This window comes from Falco naumanni, chromosome 10 (assembly GCF_017639655.2).
Source record: "Falco naumanni isolate bFalNau1 chromosome 10, bFalNau1.pat, whole genome shotgun sequence".
Taxonomy (NCBI): domain Eukaryota; kingdom Metazoa; phylum Chordata; class Aves; order Falconiformes; family Falconidae; genus Falco; species Falco naumanni.
In genome coordinates, this window is record NC_054063.1 from 1,082,964 (window position 1) to 1,103,226 (window position 20,263).

General features: G+C 39.3%; 1 protein-coding gene across 2 annotated transcripts in view; it reads right to left on the minus strand.

Annotated features, from left to right (window-relative positions):
* The window catches only part of KCNQ1 (potassium voltage-gated channel subfamily Q member 1), a 363,730-nt gene that overhangs the window by 245,404 nt on the left and 98,063 nt on the right, over positions 1-20,263 (minus strand). Inside the window, exons 7-12 of one of the 2 annotated variants that reach the window (XM_040609109.1) lie at positions 15,215-15,325; positions 12,579-12,674; positions 10,217-10,339; positions 9,084-9,225; positions 5,346-5,411; positions 1,963-2,083 (exon numbers count right to left, since the gene is read on the minus strand). In XM_040609109.1, coding sequence (XP_040465043.1) covers positions 1,963-2,083; positions 5,346-5,411; positions 9,084-9,225; positions 10,217-10,339; positions 12,579-12,674; positions 15,215-15,325 — 659 coding nt within the window. The remainder of the gene's footprint in view (positions 1-1,962; positions 2,084-5,345; positions 5,412-9,083; positions 9,226-10,216; positions 10,340-12,578; positions 12,675-15,214; positions 15,326-20,263) is intronic. The other variant, XM_040609110.1, reaches the window with a different exon arrangement.

Genomic DNA, 20,263 nt, shown 5'->3' on the forward strand with positions numbered 1-20,263 from the left:
GCACGGCAACTTGCTCTGTAACCGCCTCAAATGCGAGCAGAACGCACAGCTCAACAGTAAAACAAATGTTAGAATATTTTTCATTTCAAAATATTTGGCAATATCTGTTACCTGAATGTCAATGCTCCATCTGACAGTACAAAACGCAGGGTTTTCACCAACTTTTTGCCAAACCCTTATATCTGTAGGCTGATCTGGTAGGGTTTCAGCCCTTTTAATAAATTGCGTACAAAATAAATACACTTCTAAGTGAACAATTCTCAGGCTCTGCAGCATTTGGGAACTCATGCATCAAAGAGACATTTCAATTAATATTTTATCCAGTTTTGCATCTAAACCCAAAGTCTTAAAAGAAGTGACTTCCACCTTCTCCCACCTTAACAGAGAGTCAATTCAAGCTGTATATGGGGACACGTTTTCTGTCATCCCATCACTCGTGACCTAGAGCAATCTGGGGAGATTTCAACAAAGGTTACAACCCAAAATTAAGGAAGTAAAGGAGAAATATGTAAGTTACTAGCAGATTAGAGTGTTAATTTGGTAATGTTCTTCAGCTGGTATGTATTACCTATATCCTCATAGAAAAAACCCAAATCTCATCTGCTACACAAGTTGGACCTAAAAGTGATGGAGCATCTTATTATTTGAAATGTGTCAATGAAGGTCACAATGAGAAATAACTTAATCATTCCCAAATCCGAAAAGGATTATGATAACTCCTAGCAGCAAAGCTTATTTCACTTAAAGAAAGCCCGCAACATTGTGGTAAATTAAAGTTTAAAAAAAAGCTACACAGGAAACTTCTAGATCTGGTTTTGCTGCTCTGTTATTCTTGTCTAAAGCTTGAAGAAATTTATGACTTCCTCCTCCTGCTTGTACCACTAAGAAACCTTCCAGAATACAAGCATTCTAAATCCTCTGCCTACAAATATATGTACGTTTAGGTGATTCAGCTGAAAATGCAAGTCCTTTTGTTTGGGGGGCAGGGAAGACTCCCCCCAAATCTATTTTTTTTTTAAATGCCCTTCTGAAGTGGCTATAAAAAGGTACGTTCCTGCCTTTCTGCTATTTATACCATGTAGGAAGAAGCCCTGAAAATTGGCAGCAGGCATTTCTGCATGTTTTGTACCTCAGAAATACAAGTATGCCAAGAATTTTCATCTGTGGTTTCACTGTAGAAATCCTCAAATTTCTAGGAATAGGAGGAGGAAAAATGGTCTCATTCCTCTGCTAGGGGACATACTGTCACACATTTACTACGGTAAATAATAAGCATTTGTTAGGAGTTTGAATTAAACAATGACAGAATATTTTTTTTATTTTTTTAAAGACACTAGAATAAAAACCTTTTGCAATTCTCGGATTTTTAGAATAATCTGAGAACCCGGAGATAACATCTTAGCATAAGAGATGTGAGAAAATCTTCTCTAAAAGCAAAAACCCCAACAAAACAAAAAATACAGGTCTATTTCAGATCATTTTTATATACCACAGAGCAGTAATAGAGATCAAAACAGATCTTTTATTCCAATGCAGATCATCACTTGACTGTTAGAGAAGGTGCTGCTGAAAGGGAAAGGCTGGTATTTCATATAAGCAGTATTTAAAAATTTGCACTTTACAGCTGCTCCACTGGAAAATGTTGGAGGGAGCAACATAATTTTCAACGGGCAAGTATTCCCACACATTGTCTCCACGTGAAAACCTTGAGGCTGTCAACCACCAGCTGCACAGAGACATTAGCTACAAACTGAAGCCTTGTGTCACAAGCTAAGTGAACTTTCTGTAGGTGAACGTGAAGGTTTACTCACACTCAGAAGGGTGTATACTAGCTTCAAGGTAAAAGGAGTTTGATGCAAATATCTGAGATGGCCCAATCAGCCCCGTATTTCAGCTCCTCCCACCTGAATCGGCTTCTCTTGTCTAAGTCAACTAAGGCACAAGTCAAGAGCCGTGACTTACTGTGAGATGTGAGTTATTGGGGTCAACAGAGTCTCACCCTCCAGGTCAAGCTCATCGGCAAAGCTGCTGGTCCTGATGAAGGGTCCTGTGCTCACCTCTAAAAACGCTGGGCTTTTTTTCACTGCGAGGAAACATGCAGATAACAGTTAAAGCAACAGCAGCCGGCTTTTTCAAGAAAGTTCTACCACTCATTCGGATCCCTGAAATACCGTACATCTGAACAGAATATTGAAAACAGAAGTTACTACAAAAAAGTTGGATATACTGCAGAGTTTATGAGAAGTAAAGCTGTAACTCTTCTTCTGCCCGAAGTATTTCAACTTCTGCTGAAGACTTAAAACTAATATTGTTTTGTTTTTGTTTTGTTTTATTCATACTCATGCACTAGAACGTAAAGTATCTGTATCACAGGCAGCTTCGAACCACTGCTGTACAGCAGCAGTGCCTGCGTGCTGTATGCAATGATGAGATCAGTTCTTTTTCATATCATCCCTACTTAAGTATTTTAGTTTATAATAGCAGTTTCTGCGGTGTAATTACTGTGAGTAAGATCAAGAAGCCAGGCCTAGACCAACAAAGGAGCCTAGGCACTTTCATGGTGAGCAGTCAGCTCCTGGCCCGCACTGTCTGAGCCGGTCTACTGGTTCCCAGTCCCTCTCACACCTGGACACAGGGATGCCTCATCTCCAAGCCCTGCCATGGGACAGGTGGCAAGGTGTTCAGTCCACCCAAGGTGGGGCCCTTAGTGGGAAGGCCATTTCACAAAACTTCAGGTATTAAAAGTTTTTAGTATCAGTGACTTGAATGCCAACACTTCCACGCATCCAAGAAATTAGGCAGAGTATTACAGAGTTCGTTTTTAAACTGGGAGTCGTAAATTCTGCCAGACTCTAACATTAAGAACCCTGTGTGCTTTTCCCATTGTGTCCCTAACATTTTTTAAAGAAGCCACACAATTTGCATATAAATACAACTACTATTGTATTTATACATGACTATAAATTGATTTTATAGAGAATAAAAATAAGGAAAATTCAGTAGAAATCATAGGAATATTGTGACATCTCCATAGAAATCTTCATCTGTGCACCTGGCTGGATCATTCAATAAAATAATTGTAACGTCGTAATTTATGACGTCTCTACTGTATTAACTAAAATACTTTATAATATAACTGTAAATCACATCCTGCCAAAATGCAACATGAAAGCTAAAGAAATACAGCAGAAATAGCTAACTTATATGTAGCTGAATTTAATAAGAATAGAAGTGGGGATATCAGGAAACATTTTTTTTGTTTTAAATGCAATCATTTTACTCAAGTAAGCAGATATCTTCATATGGCAGAAATGGATTTGAACTTTTGCAAATAATCAGAAGGGAAAACATTACATCATCAGGCACATGGCCATTCAAAATTATAATGGGAAAGTCTGGTCTCCAGAAACTGCAATAGGAGAGGAAGACCCTCTGAAACCACAATTAAAAACAAAACCAAAAAATCCACACACTTACAACTGCTAGGAAATAAAATTATTAAAAGTAGCTGCTACTTGCAGCACTTAAAAATTAAAATTCTATAGTAAGTTTTAGCAAATGTTACCTTCCTATTTTTGGTTTTAATATCGTGTTATTTAATTACTTTGCTGTAGCCATCATCCAAGATAGTGGCTGTGAAAAAAGCAAAATAACTCCATATTCAGATATGCAGCAAAATGTCTTTAAAACAGACACCTTTTGGCTTTCTCTAAATGAATTTTTGCTGTTTTCATTTCTACAAGATGGAAATGAAACTCCCCCAGTTCCTAGCGGAGGAGGACTCACAGCCTTTTCAGTTTTCCAGGCGACAAGCAATAAAACTGCTGAACCTAAACCCACGCCAGGTGCTTGCTGAACACTCACTGGACTGTGCTTGTGAGATACAACGCAGAGGACAGAAGGGTGGGGTTTGTGCCGTTCACAGCTACTGCTTCTCAGTTTCATGGGAGGGGGAAGGAGTGGCACGACGAAAAAGGAACAAGAAATCAGGACCCTCCCTCAGCCCATCTGAGAGAGCTGCTGCCCGAGAGCACAGCGATGGAGAGCTGCTTAATAGGAGACAAACACAGGCTCTCCCTCCCTCCTTTTTATTGAAAAATTTTCTAAGATCATAACCAAGATCGGTTTGTTCTGGTGACCAGTGCAGCCCTCTGCTTTTTATGCTCTCATTCTTAAATCTACGTTGCTGCTTCCAGCCTGAAGAAGGATCAGCTCCAAACACTGCCATGCCGCCGGCTTGGCTGCAGCAGAGAGAAGGGACCAAGACAAGAGCAAGGCTCTGCCACAAAAACAAAAAAGTCTTGAAACAAGGCTCAAGCAGAGCACCAGGGAGCATATGTTGCCACAGCACATTTTTTTTGTTATAAAAATAAATTCACAGCCATTTGACCTTCGAGGAGTCTTTCTCACAAAGCAGTGTCAAAAAAACAGTACATTAAAAAAAAAAAAAAAAAAAAAAAAAGCACTAGATTTCTAAATAGGCATGCTAAAGGGGAGAAAAAAAAAATCAAAGGAAAATTTAGAAAGTCATTCTCAATCGATAAAAAGTGAAAAGAAACACAGGTATAGCAAGGGTTATTTACTATAACTCAGGGGTCCCCAAGCTTTCTTTTTCCATATTTTTGATGAGTAGCACCAGCAAGCACGGTAACAGGCATGGCTATCACACTGATCAGGCACTGCTTTGAAACAGCAAAAAATACACTCCCCGCAGTATAAGTATAAGAACCCCTGCTTCAAACCAGAAATTCTGAACTTTCTGGAAACATCCAAGGCCAGGCTGGACGGGGCTGGGAGCAGCCTGGGCGGGTGGGAGGTGTCCCTGCCTGTGGCGGGGGGGTGGGACGAGGTGACCTTTAAGGTCCCTTCCCACCCAAACCGTTCTGTGATTCTATGAACTTTGAGTTGAGGATCACAAACACAGTAACAAATTACTGATGGGTTTTCTGTATTGGCAACACAACAATTGTATATATAATACGTGTATGCAGATGCTTCCCCGGTAGAGGAGTATTTGGCTATATTTTACGCTTCCTCTTTTGCAAACACACACAAAAAATTTAAAACAACTTAAAGCATTTTTCATGGAAAAACTGATTTTTTATTAATGCATTTAGAAAAATACCTCTGGTCTGCAGAAAATGTCTTTTTTGTATTATTATTTAAACATTTGTGATTTACAACCTGAATGACTTCCAAACTCCAAATTTTACTGTCATGCCTATGCTTTCTTTAAAAACCAGCTCTATAATTTTCTGTGCCACAGCAGGCAACTCCTGACAGAACATTGCAAAGATCTGGTCATTAACAAAGGGGATGGAGCAATGAAATATGATGAGCTTTACCTGGAGAGGAAGGAGTGCTGGGAGACTGCTGGTCTGCAGAAAAGGATGGCCAGGAGCGTTGACAATCTGAGTCAGAGTAAAGATGCACATAAAATAAAGATAGGAGAGGGGGGAAGGAAAAAAAAAAAAAAATGGAAAAAGGCTCCAGACAGGCAGCTAAGGAGATGCAGACATGCCTAAAATATAGTATGAGGTACTGACATAAAAACTGTGGAAAAGAGTTTGTACGAAACTCTTGGAGTGTGCATTGTATGTTAGCAGAATATCAACCCATGACATGGAAGCATCGCTGCCTCTTCAAACCCCTTCTTCATGGCAGTGTCCCCTGCTGCAAGGTATTCCTCCCTACATGCTAGTCCCATTTTTGAGGAAAGTAACATATATGTCTGCCCCTTCCTTCCTGCCTTTAGGGTTTCCTCAGGTGTTTCCCTTTCCAAAGTCAATGAACTCAGCCGGGTCAGCCCCCTCTCGGTCCGGCTCTCAGCGCTGCCGGTGTAGCTGCTCCTGGTGCGATGTCAGACGAGCGCTGCCGCCCCTTCCAGGCTGCCCCGCACGTTCCCTAAAAAGCACGTGGTGCTGCCCACTTCTACCATTGCGACCAAGCGCCTGCCTCAAGCTGGGTTTCTTGGGGAGAAGTTTCAGGCAAGCAAGAGGCGTCCATGATGAGAAAGCAAAACATAACATTTATGCTAGGTTTAGTTCCTTTGAATAGCATTATCCTTTTAATAACTATTTCATTAAGAAATGCCTGTGGACTCACACGCTGGGACAGTGTGATATTTTTCAGCAGTGTTGCCTTACTTTCATGCAAAGAGAAAAACTCACAAAAATATAAAGGTATTGGAATTAAAAAAATCCACAAGCAACTCATTTTGCAAATGTTCTGTCAGTGTTAGGCATGTACCAGCCACGGCTGTTGGGTCTTTGCTGAACTGATGATGCCAGCAGAAGGGAGGGGAGAGAAGGAGGTGGAAACCTCTGGTTGCAAAAGGGTACTGGCAGGGAAGCCAGCTGGGGGACCCAGGAGCATCAGGACTTCAATATGAGTGGGCAGCCCGAAGAGAGACCCCAAATGTACCCAATGCGAGAAAGCAGCATATGGATACTTGACTAGGGGCTTCCTGAGGCCCAAATTAAAGCGGAATGATCATCCTTCATTCTTGTACTTGCTAACTTCTTGCTTCTGAGCTTTTGACTTGGCAGCTTCAGTTTGCTGTGTAGGTACTCTTATCCACAGTCAATACAAACACAATCTCTCCCGTCTCTTTGAGGCACCGCGAGAGCAGCGCCAGGCAACCTCTCAGCCCCCAGAGCTCACGCGGCCCGGCCAGGGAATAGAAACTGAACCCACGGTGGCTGGCAAAGCCCTGCTGGTATTTCCACACGAGGAAGGAATTTCTTGATCGTGTAAAACAGGTGACTTCATGGCTCCTGCTGCTCTCCTGAGCTTGTTCCACCACGCTCAACCTCAACAGAGATGCACCGTTTGGAACACAGGAGAAAAGCAGAAACAGGGAGATGGGCAAATCAAGGATCCGTCAGGGGAGTCCAGGAGATTCAGGAAATTTTTTTGCTATTTTAGCACCTGAATTGCACCTGTGTTCTATGTGGGTTCAGAGGAGAAACGGAATCTTGTATTTTCAGACAATTTAATCCAAGCCTGAGCAGCCTTGCACTTGATCACCGAAAAGAAACCTCTATCGTTTTTACTGGATGCAGAGAAGCCAACTTACAGGTGGCTTACAGCCCTCTCACTGAATCACAGGTCGTTCTGAGCAGACCTAGCTCTAATCCTAGAGCCTTTGGAGAACACTCCATTGGTAAGAAAGTCCCTAAGCAAGCTCATTAGAAACATCACAGGACTACATGGCTGCTTAAGTGAGCACAGAATCCAGATGAACGATAAAATAAATAATTTAATTTATGGGTCTCCATCTGTTCACAAGTATCTACCGAGCATTTTTATAGGAACAGATGCATGTACTTCAGAAGGCACAATACCGGAGGTCAAATCTGGAAATTTTTCTTCCATCCCAATCTATTTGTTTAGAAAGCAATTCTCGGCTATATAGTCAGATAATTTAACTAATTTTACTTTATTTTGTGTAGATTATATTTTTCTAATGGTTATATATATATATATATAAGCAATTCTTCTCAAGTAGAAAAAACCCAGAGATCATCTACTTACATAGATGAGTGCTCACTTTTCTCTTTGTAATGAAACTGTGGGTGCAGTTGTGATTAGAAGTGTCAGAATGGACACTTTTGTCTGTCTAGATCTCCTTGGCTGCAAAAGATTTCTTAGAAACTATATGGCACTAGACAAACATGAAAAGCACTGCAAACATCACATTATCAGAAGCTGGCATGCCATAGATAGAATTATTTTCCTCAACTTACCAAGCAATTTTAACATTCCTGTTTGTCCTGTATACTTGTAACAGTTTAGAGAGAGCAGAACACAGATAAAAAAGAAAAAAGATAAGTGTCAGAAGAAATTAGAGAGAATTCTTTTATTGAAAGCTATAGAGCTGATTTTTGAAGTGGCAGTAGTAAGCTGCCTGTAAATCATATTGTCCTTTAATCAACGTAGAAACTTAATGATAAAAGCTGGGACTTTACAAATCTACACATTTGTACGGTTCGTTCATTGAACTGTTTGGAAGAAAGCTATCTGTACTCAAAGCCTGAGGCACAGACTAGCCGTAGTACTTGCCCACCTTTTAACAGCTGTGTCATTTCTACCATCAGATGCAATTTGCAATCATTCCTTAACAGAGGCCAAGAAAGAGTGGAAAAGCGTGGATGTTACAGAACGAGACAAGACAGAAGCATGGAAGGTGAGATTTCCTGCTTTAATTGAAATATGCCTGATGCCAGCCCACAATGCTATCTTATTTTAAAGGGCATTATATTTAATCAGGTCAGCCAAATTTTTGAGGAGAAAAAACCATAAGTACTTAAGGTACTTGTAATCAATAAAACACCTTAAAAAATAAACCCCATTCTTGCTGCCAAAATTTGAGCAATACACGTTAAAAACGTCTACTAAAAGTACGTTTGTAAAAAAGCCACATTGAAAATTCGGTTATTTTGGAAGTTCATCACCACTAAAGCAACTGTAATGAAGCTATTAATTATAAGGTGACTATCAGAGTTCTTTCTTTCTTTTTTTTCCTTATACTGTACCATTTTGTACAGTGGCAGTTAATACAGATGATCCACATTTATCTTAAGTACTTCTGCTTTCAAAATTTGATTTACAGCCTACTCCACTGAGCAGATGGCAGGAGCACATGATGGTGTCACGTAGCAGACTACGTTCAGTGCAGCCAAGACATGTCAATCCTTTTTGGTTGAGGTACAAGCACAGTAGTAACACATCTTGGGAAAATTGCACATGGAAAAGCTGACAGCTAATCCCTGTAGTTTCAGTCAGTCAGCTGCAGAATTGGGGAGTGCATGCAGTAGCCTCAAAGACAGTAGCTCTACTGGCAAGCAGAAATGACAAATAATCTGAGTTTCTCTGCAGTGGAGCATGCTCATTAAAGGAATGATTGAATCTCATCCAGACAAGCCAGCAACCAAAGCCAAAAATCAAAGTATTCTTGTTTAGAATGACAAGAGCTTGTCCTGTCCTCGTCCTCTCCTCCACAGATATTAAAAAGGACATGTGTGTAAATCACTAATAAAAAGCCATTACAGTTACTAGCCTTTTATAATGGAATTTCTTACCAGAATTTTCATATGCTTCAAAACTGAAATCAGGTTTCCTGTCCTCCGTCACATGGTCATAAGTGATGTGTGGAACAGTTAACATCCTATCTGGAGAAGAAGGTCCATTGTCCTTGTCTAACTTAAATTTCTTCTTTTTGACCTAAAACCACAAATACATTAAAATACTCAAACGAAGGCACATTTAGTTGTCTCTTCAGTAACGTCTTCAATAATAATGCAGTCCCTAATGACCAGTCAGAAGAGTGCCTGGTGCCAGCATTACATTTTCATGATGCTACACTTTTCATTTGTCAGTAAGATTGCCCCCCCATTCTGCCAAAATTGACTAATCACCTGAATTCTGCATATTATCATTAGCAAATCCCTTGGCTGCAGTAAAAAAAATCTGCTAGATCTGTGACAGTTATATAAATCAAACTATTCCAGAGTATCTTTACCATTTTATGGATGCAAAATATCATACCTTCAGCAAAAAGCAAATGGATATATTGCTACTGAGCTCAGGTGAACCTGGGATACCAGGGAAGATGTTTGCACAACATCCTCTCCTCCCAGCTTGAGGCTACTGTGCAATATTCTTACAAAAGAGAGGATGAAATACTACAGAATCTTAAGATTCTGACAAAGGTGTTTTGTTGCTGTTTTTTTAAAACAAATTCTTAACTTATGGAATCAGTTGATATGAAAATATTACTACTGTATGTAGGCACAAGATGTCTTCACCATAGAAGCCTAGAAAGTCACCAAATCAATAGCTGAGAGAAGCAGCAGTTTTGTTGCTTTTTTTAAGAAAAACAATTAAAAGTTACCATTTTGGAAAAAATAAGTTTCTTTTTTTCCTTTGCTTATAGTTTTCTAAGCAACAAGTTATGGATTGATGTGCCTGAGTTAAGTCATTATTGCTCTTTTCCAAACCCATAGATTCATTAAAGAAGTCAAGCTTGTGAACTGAAACAAATTACGTTACAGTTTACAATGTTTGTATACTGAAAATCTCAAAACTGAAATGAAAACTTTGAAACCAAGTAATAACCTGTAAAACAAACACAATTAGCCTCTAGAGAGTAAACAAATTCAGTCTAATTTTGAAATTTTATATTACTCTAATAAGAAAGGTTAGATACTGGTACCATCACTGATTTCTTTGGTTTTGGACTGGGTGACAGCAAATGGTAATTTCTGGCAGGTTTTCGGATGTATATTTTCCATGTAGAGGAATCTGGGTTTTCGGCTGCGTAGCATCTCCATGCAGTCTAGAACAAGTGTTTTAAGCAACAGAACAATTAATGCAATCAGATTTGTAGCTATCTGTACCACAAAGTAACTTCCAAGTAGCACATTAGTCATTCTCTATTTAATAATATTCCTGAATTTCCCCACTAGAAACAAACTCAGCATGGTTTGGAATCCTTATTTAGTAAACAGAAACCACAGTTTGAACTGGGCAAACCAGAAAGGAAGAGATCAATCTTTTCAGGTGCAAGTTTTTCTTGCATTAGCAACAAACAAATAGTAAGAGAGAATTCTAGACTGGACTCAAAAGATCGGAGTTGAATTTCTTGCTCTGCTCCAGTTGCCCTCTCTGACTGAGATCATTTTGCCTATTGCATCTTGTGTTTCAGGCTCCTACTCAGAAAACAAAAATCATTCTTCCCTGCTTTACAAGAGTACTATCAGAAGAAAAGCTATCGTGATGTGGTCAGCTGGGCCATATTCATGCAAAGATACAAGACTGAGAGCATGAGGGAACAGCGTTAACAGTTAACCAAGACTCAAACCCAATCCTCCCTGCTGCCAACCACCGACCATTGAAGTACTGTGCTCTAGGAGAAAAGGGAGGAAAAGCAGGGCTTGGAAACAAGGCCAACTGCAGACAACACACGAATGCATTCTCTCTGAAATGTGTAAATGTATCGCAGCTGATTAATAATTAGTCTCCAAATTAAAAAGGCAGATCCTCCCTTTCACACTACATGAAAGAAGGACACGTATATACATACAAATCTAAAGTGGGAAAGGCCAGAAAACACAAGATGAAAGAAACAAACCACGGCACGATGACAGAGGAAAACAGCTAGCAGGTGGAAAGGAAAGGATCAGACAATCGCCATGTAATTCCCACCACAGTTAATAGGATGTGGAAGAAAGAACTGAACTCCAGAAGAAAACAAGAAGGTATACAGGACAAAAGTATTGCTCATTTCATAAACTTCTTGGTTTAAGAATAATCTTTTTGCAAGTCACTTGTAGAGCACTTACTTAATTGGGCCTTTAGAAGTCCAAGACTATTACTAAATCATAATTACCACTACAAGAACAGATAGCCAGCAACTCATTGTCTAGTCTCCACTCCTCCTTAACATTTCAGACGGACCCAAGTGCAACGTTCCAGACATGCAGTCTCAGGCTTCCCAATAAGTTGGGGTTGATTTCCCAAAAGAATCAGCGGGAAGACTAAAAATCCATTCTTTGCAAAACTTTACCTTTTTCTGACCGTGCAATCCAAACGAAACACACTAAGTCTGAAGATTTTTGGCTAATCTCTGGCTATAACGAGAACCCTAAATTTAAACCTTTTTCACATTAACTCTGGGACTGTTTGGTTTCAAGCATAAATTTTACAGTTAGCTACTGTTTCCATAAAGAGCCTGACCTGGAAATCCACATTCACTCATGAAGCTGGAGAAATAAGTCATATGAGAACGCAAAAATGATACGGCTTAGGTGTACATTTAGATTTCTTTTAAATTTGATCCCTGTGCTTCTAAAGCTACATGCAGATACCGAGTGAGGGAGGGAAAGCTGGAGAAGCCTAAAATGAAACAACATTAATACTTCTCCAGGGTGAAATGCTGGCTCCATTGAAGGATAAAATCTCATTGATGTTACTGACACTGAACTGCAACTGCATTTTTAACAGAGGGGATCAACATTTTTCTGCCTGTATGTTATCCTACACGCAAAGACTGATTTTGCAGAATCCCAGTGGTTCCCAGCCCCCTATCCTGGAGCTGGAAAGTTCAGACAAGATTTTCTTATTATTTCCTATTAAATATTCTGACTTATTTCACCTAAATCTGAGAATTGTAAGAATTTATCTGTCCCAAGGAAAATGAAGCATATCTGACATTTGTCTTTACAAGCAACAATGTGTTCTTTAAAAGTAGATTTTCACATGAAGCCTCCTCTCTGTTTTTTACTCCTGCAAGCATAGTATTTTGGAACATTTTCCCCAGGTAAATTGTCCAATAACTACAGGATAGGCTTCAGTTTTTAAACCAGCTGAATTAAACAGTTTGCGCTGATCTGAGAGTGAACTTTTTTGCTCATTAGTTTACATTACAGGTGGGATTTCCAAAACCATTTAAAAGACTTGTATCTGTAACTCCTATGCAATTTTTAATGGGAATCAGACAAGGAAATACTGCCAAGAGTTTTGAAATAAAACTATAAATGGGAAGAAATGATCGTATGCAAAATGCAGCTCAGTACCTGTATGAGAGAGGCAGCAGCTGGAATCTGACGGTTGAAATGCTTCTGTCTTTGTTTCTGTTGTACCTTTAGGGCAAAGCCTGAACCAAGAATTCCCTGCGGGAAGAAAGAAAATGCAGATATAATTTTTTTTTAAGGGGTTGTAAAAAAAATACACACGTAAGCTTGCCAAATTATTAATTGTTGTTGTTGTTGTTGTTGTATTAATAAACTTCTATTCAGCATCATAAACCCCAACTAATTATTTAGAGGAAATGACTTAATACAGTTAAGGTTTTAGACTCAGTATTACTTGTTGAAACAAACTATGACTGCTATCATGCCCTGAACCAAAGCCTATTTAAGTCTGCTGGACTCAAATGCTAAAGAGCAAGCAGAAATGATATCTCATACCTAAAAGCCTCATAAATACTTGTGCAGGGGAACGACAGAATAGGGAAAAATATTAACCTGATGTGCTTGATTTTATATTTACGAGAAATAAAGCTTTGGCATGCCATGATTCAGGTCACGAGAAAGACCTTTTAACTGGAATATGGTAATTCCTATTCCCATATGTAAACCCATGCTGGGAGGGGAGGACAAAGAAAAGGAATGTTACAAAATGGTCAGGACTTCACTGACTTCGATACAAGGCCATCTAATCCACTCCCAGGACAAGGGACATGAATCAATGGCACTGGGTGACATACAACCTGGAATAGCCTCCAAACACAGTATAACTGTAAGTCCAAAATTAAATGTAGAGCGAGTCATTTACGGAGTCATTTGCATAGCTACAGACATATTTAACAGAGGTATTGGTTAACACAGATAAAAATGAGATCTTCTATAGATCAGTTTACATGACAACACCTACTCAACAAAAGCATAATTCATTTCCGACAGGCAGTAGTCAGGGTGTCAGGGCAGCCAGGGATCTTGGCTCAACCTCTAAGAACTGTATTAATCATCAAGTGTTTTGAAAGGAACAGGAAAGGCCTTTCCTATTATGTTCATTTAGCAAAGATCAAACAGTTAATGATGCTCAAACATCACTTATTTGGGAAATGAAGGCTCGTTGCTAGATGCAGAACCCATACCAGTTGTGTTTAGCCACAACAATTACTTTTGATTGTGATCTCAGCCAGCTCCTCTTATTTAAGACGGTAACGAGGCAGCACGCCATCCTTACTACCTATCAAATATTTACTGCTAGAGCTTCAAAACCTACATTTCACCTTCGGGTCAACTTACAAGAACAACTTAATTCAGTAATAAAATCACACAGATAAAGGGGTGTCTGTAGTTGTTTTATTTCTGCAACCAACCGGGAAAATCTGACAAGTAAACATAAAGCATTGCTGTGAAGGTGGGGCTGCTGTGCAATTATTTATAAAACATCTTTGCTGGCATTCAAGTCCGAGCAAAAAGCTAAACAATCCTGCAGTCAGAATAGTAGCTTTTGGCATTTTTCTTACACATAATTTCATTTAACACATCTCTCTTCTAAACTAGAAATGAATGTGAAAGAAACTGGAACAAGGAGGGGGGAAGAATATGCTTTTGAAGGCAAACTGATGCTGGAGAGTCTAAAAGTCTACACTTGATTACCTTCTTCTGCAAAAGCTTGCATATACCTTTACAGTAAGCAACTAATTTTTAAAAGCCACTGGAGTTTTAATAGTTAGTATTTCATGTTGTGAAGAATTTTCATGACTGTACTGGCATAAAAGTATGCTTCCTATCCATCCTTTACACATCCCCACCACTTCCCTGCCACAACTACACAAACATCTGCCAACACAACTGTTCGTGTCACTGAACTGAAAAACTCCCTGAAAAAATAAACATTTTAACAGCACACTTCAGCTGCCACAAATATTTCAACAGCACAATTCAGGAGTATTGCTAAATTTGTGAAAAAAGTACCCTTAGCTACCCTTGGCACTGAACATGTTGGGTTTTCAAACCACAGTCCAGGTTTTGCTGATTTTTATTTCGCCCGTGGTACTCAAGTGCCTTGTTTCTTGTTAGAAAGTACATGGGAACCTGTTTTCAGTGCAAACTAAGTGCCATAACAGCTTTAAAAGCTCAGCCCTAGGTCACTTTGGAAAACAGGACTTTGGCCACGGACAGATGCTAATTGGGCAAAGAGCTGCATCAGTGCGCCTGGCTGCTCCATGTTGCCTCTCTGCCAGCGACACCTCTTCAGTAGCTTTGCTAGAAGAAGGATGTGTATGAGAACTCTGCACTTCACCCTGGACCTAATCAGTTGAGTAAACTATGAGTGAATGCCTTAAAAAGCCAAAACAACAGTAAGTCACTGAGTCCAGAAGTAATTAGCATGAGAAATAGTTTCCTTTACGCTTCTGAGATGGGCAGAAAAGGTATTTTGAATTAAACATCTCTTTCCCAACCACATACCAAAGCTAGCACTGCATACAATAAACAGTGTGTATTTACCTTTTTTAGCTGCTTATAGAGGCTTTTTTTCCTTCTACAAGCCACATATATTTCAATTACAATGTAAGAGTTTAATACAAATCTTCCATAACATCAGGTTAAATGAAACATCAAAGAATCAATAACAGAGTTTTCCTCTGACAAATAATGAGGCAAAACCAAACTGCCAGCAAAAGCACGAGATAACCTACCGCAGGTAGTGCAAAAAATGAAATTGCGAATACTGAAAAACAAGATGCAATGGTCTTTCCTATCCAGGTCTGAGGCACTTTGTCCCCGTAGCCGATAGTTGTAACAGTCACCTGTAAAGAGAAACACATAGAGCATTACAGCAAGTTTTGACGTGAAGGTTGTGGGTTGTTGCTCTCTCTCCCTTTTACATTTACTTTAAAGGAACAGTGGTTGCATTCCTAACTCTCCTAATGACAGCACGTATGACGTTAACAAAGGTAACTCTCCTCTCCAGGTTTGCTTCCCCACTTATAATAGATGGAAAAAAAGGTACAGGAAAGCAAATTACAATAAAAGATGTTTAAAATCTTGTAAAGTAAAGCCATTAAAGTCTTCAAGGCTGAGGCAACTCTACACCATATGAAGTTACTAGAACACGGGTGCTTGCTCACATCATACACTTTCCTTAGGGGGAGGCTGCCAACAGCACGGAATTCCTGATTTTCTTTATGGGCAGGAGATGTTTGCTCAGAGTATTACAGGGCTGTTGCATAGAGAAAAGCGTATACATCCTGTAACCATGGACTATGACTGGGGTCAGATGTGAAGTATTCTGGAGAACAACATGCATATAAATAGTGAGAAAAGCTGGAAAATTTCCATGCAGTAAAGATCCTGAAAACATGTCTAATGATTCAGTAATTCATATAATGGATCAGGAGTAAGAACAGATCATGCAGGAAACATCTGTCGAGTCTGGGTTTCAAAACACTGAAGTAAGGATTACCGCCACAGTGATGTAGCGTAGCAAGATTTAATAAGTCATTATTTGCATGAGCTCAAGGAAAGAATGGATTCGTTTGAAGGAGAAGGATACACTTGGCATCTGAAAGCAATTTAAATTAACCTATGTCACAAGCTATTTCTGAATTTGGAAATGAGAGAGATTTTAATCTGTGACTTTGAAGGCGGCTAATCAAATCAGAGCATGTGAAACTACGTGAAGCTCTCAGGCAGCTGAAGTGCACCTCACCTGCTGGCTGTTCCGACTCTTCGGTCAGCACAAGCTGCGGCTGCCCAGGACACAGGGGTCGTGAGCCCCAGACAGCCATATCCACCGGCCACCCCCACCTGTCCCACCGCTGCTCCTAGCTCACCTGGCTGCTGGCGGGCACACCGCCGCGGGCAGCACCCCCGGGGGAGGAGGGAAGGGCAGATTTACAGAGGCAAGATGTTTGTAAGGGGGTGAAGGTGTGGAGAACCTGGGTCTGGGGAAATAAAAGCTCCTGAAGTCATGACAAGCGTGGCTGTCAGCTGTTTTGATTTAGTCCGTTCCTACTAGAAGATGAGAGCACGGGGAAATCCTGTGGATGAAGTTCTGACCTCAGAAACACCAGCAGCAAGCCGTCCACGCACTGCCCCCTCAGCACCATCTGTGTGTCTGTCAAACGTGCCAAAGGGACGGCTCCGGCGGCTCGAGGTGGTGATGTTAAAAGGTTATCGCAAGCTGCTGGCACTCAAACATTCAAGTACTAGCATTCAATTTTTAATACAAGTTTTCAAAATGTGGCTTATTTCCAAACCTGTTTCATATCCTATGAAGTAGTAATTTAAGTATGAATACTTAAAAAGTATTTTAAGAATTAGTGATAGCTTTGCCTGAATCCGGAAATTCTGTTGAAATACCACCTTAATTCAGAGCCTGATGAGAAACCGAAGGAGTGACATTATCTCCTGACCTACATAAGAGGGTCAGTTTAAAAACAAAATAAAATTCTAAATTCCAATTCCAATTTCCTGTTCAAAAATGTGGTATAAAAAAGGAAACGTAACTATGGGAAAAGTGATGGCCTCCAATACCCTCTTACATAAAAGATTATGAGAGAAGACAGTAGTTTATGCCTCAGTTTTTGAAAAGATTTACAAATCCTCGTCACTGAAAAGTTCTATCAACTGTTCTGTGTTACAATCTTAGTGTATATGTTTCAACATGACGTTAACTAGAAATGTAAAAAGAAATAGGTGCTTTTTGGCTGACTGAAGTATAACTGAAGAACAAATCATATACAACTAAGAAGTATTTGTCTGCCCTCTCCACCACCACCCCACCTCTTCTGAACTGGTCTCTCTGAAGCATTAGTGACACAAGAACAGAATTTTCTGTGTTGTCGGTTTAGTATTTTTTTGAAAAAAACATTTTGGAAATTGGGTTGCAAATCAAAGTGTGTGTTTAAGTTAACATTTTTCTCTGCCTTCATAAGTCTTATCCATCTACAAATGCACTGTATTCCAAAATTACATTTTCTTTTTTCCCCCAAGATGTATGCTGTTGAAAACTTACATGCCAAGTTTCTGCCCTAAATGAATTTTTACAGCCAGATTATAACCCCCTAAAGAGTACAATACTAATTTTACAGTTGTAAAATAGGATCTTATAATGGAAATACTGACTCAACTTCTACTCTAGCGTAGTAAATATGTTGGCATAATGAAATTAAATTGATGCAAGAGCTCACACATTAAATTTTCATTGAAAAGCAGCATGTAAAACTAATTGTTTTAATTAGGAACAAAATAATATTCATCCATTCATTATTTCAAGACTTTGATCTGATGTGCATCACCACAGCCTTTGGTATTAAGACTAATCTTGTTCCTATTAAACATGCATCAATAGTCTGAGGGAGGAAATATGAAGCAAAAATCCACACAGCAAGAAGAAATAGTAATTGTTTGTCAGAAGTGAACGGGGAAGGGATTTTATTCAAGGCTATCAGTCTAAAGTGAGTTAGCAGACTCACAGCAAACTAATCAGGTGAGTAACAATGCTCTGTTGAGGAAATCTGCTGTGTGTCTTGCAAAAATTTGCATAGTTACAAACAGCTACAAAATACAAGAATGCATGATTCAGGGGAATTAAAAAGGCAGACATCACAGGACAGAGGGAGCAAACACAAGCTAAAAGATTTAAAAAGCCAAGCATTAAAGCAAATAAGGGAAATTCACCTTATAGAAAATACCTTAACTACTGTGTTTCTAAATTTGCAGCACTGTGACTTCAAATTCAATTGCGCTAGGTGTTGTTTTGCATACCAAATACTGCTCCGAATTGTCTGACCCACTCACAATACCCACCCTGGTAATACAGGAACAACACCCAGCAATACACCAGATACATCAACTGGTCTCCTAACTTCTTTGAAATTGAAGTATAGTAAATTGCAGAATGATCTGAATACTCTCCTGTATGCTTAAGTTTAACGAGCTCATTAGAAGCCCTTCTACTGCTTGACATCTTATGCAGTCAACCGCATTCATGAAGTTGAATATAAAGTAGAATCTTTCCAAGTTGCTGAAATCCATATAACACAAGTGCAAACAGATTAGACACTCAAGGTTTTTGTGACTGTCAAGTATGCAATCTGTGTAAAGCTAACCACCCCACCCCCGCCCCGAGCGATCTTTTGATATTTTGAATTCTTTTCCAAATGACAGTATTTCTCTTCCTTGTGCGTATAAGGATGTTAGCAATAAGAACCAAGTCACACAACAGAAATTCCACTTTCTGCTTCCAATCACCTCTATGTACACTGCAGCACTCAGAAGATTTAAATTACATCTTTCAAATGAACAAGTTATGAGACTGTTCTACAGGAATGAACATTTTTGGACATTAGAATTAAAATTGTAATCCAAAGCTGAAGAAAGGATTTCCTGGTCACTACTATTACAAACATTTAAAGGGAATGGTTGCGTTCTTCTTAAAATTTTGAAATCATTTTTGTACAGTTATTATTGCAGACTCACGCCATCGTTCTCAACTGAGACACAACCACAACTGAAGGACACTGAAACACTTCTAATAACTTAGGATATGAAATGGAACTACACATCCAACTGCAAACACAACAAACAGTATATTAACTTCAGTGTGGCGTCTCTCAAACAACAGATCCTCAGTGCTGCTTAGCCCATCACTCTTGGATCTTCATTTGGTACCTCCTTAAGGTGTCATTTTAGCCATCAATCAGGTCTGACCAAATTACTGGCCACTTTAAACCTCCTAATCAAATGGCAGCTCAAACTAGACATCTCCACTTGTGAGATCTCACAGATAAAACCAAAAGTGTCTTTAAAAAAAACAACCAACCAACTAATGAAATTAAGTCAGAGTGTTGAGCTCACCTAAATTTGCAAAGTCTGTTCTGTGCAATGAAAAAGGGGCTACAGCAGCTTTAACCCGGGCAGCGAGGACACAGGGGCTGAAGGGATTTTCTGCTGCTCTTCCTGGTCTCTGGCTAGTTCAAGTCAGCCACTTTATGTCACCTCATTTCCTAGCTCTTGAAAATGCCACCCCATCTGAAAGTGAACTGGCTTTTCCCTCACTGGTCCTGTTGGGATGTTATTCTAGAACCTCATGCTTTTGATGGTACCAGACCTAATCTTAGGAGAGAAATTTTAAAACATCTTAGGAGCATAATTCTAGCCATGTGACAGAGGAAAATCAGAGCAAAATTAGTTTCAGTCTCTTACAGACCCATTTCAAGAGAAGCACAATTTGTACTAATTATTGGCATTTAAATGAAAGCTAAACTCCTTAATAATTATATTTTCTAGACCCTGACATAGAAAATTATCTATATTTTGAAATACTTTCTTTTTTTTTTATCAAATGGAAAGCAACTGTTGAAAATTTCTGGGTTCTTCCAGATATATTTTTTTTTCCCTAGCTCCTTGACATCTTCTGATAGATGTTTAAAGATTTGGGAATTAAGAAAACAGGAGTGTCCCTGGGTGTAAGAATACCTACATCTGTACTTTGTAAGTAAGAATTTTAAAAGGTAAATCCAGATCTATTCCACGATCTTTCTTAAATGAGAACAAAGCGTAGTTGGAACTGCTCACGAAGTTAAGCTCAGAGATGAGAAGGCAATTTCAAGATGCAGAGACTGCATGCAGAAAACATTTAAAAATGCTAACCCTTACATCTTCCAACCATTGCTCCAAAAATTCTTAAAATAACCAACACCTCCCCCCCAAATCCAATGACTTAATCCCAAAAACTAGAA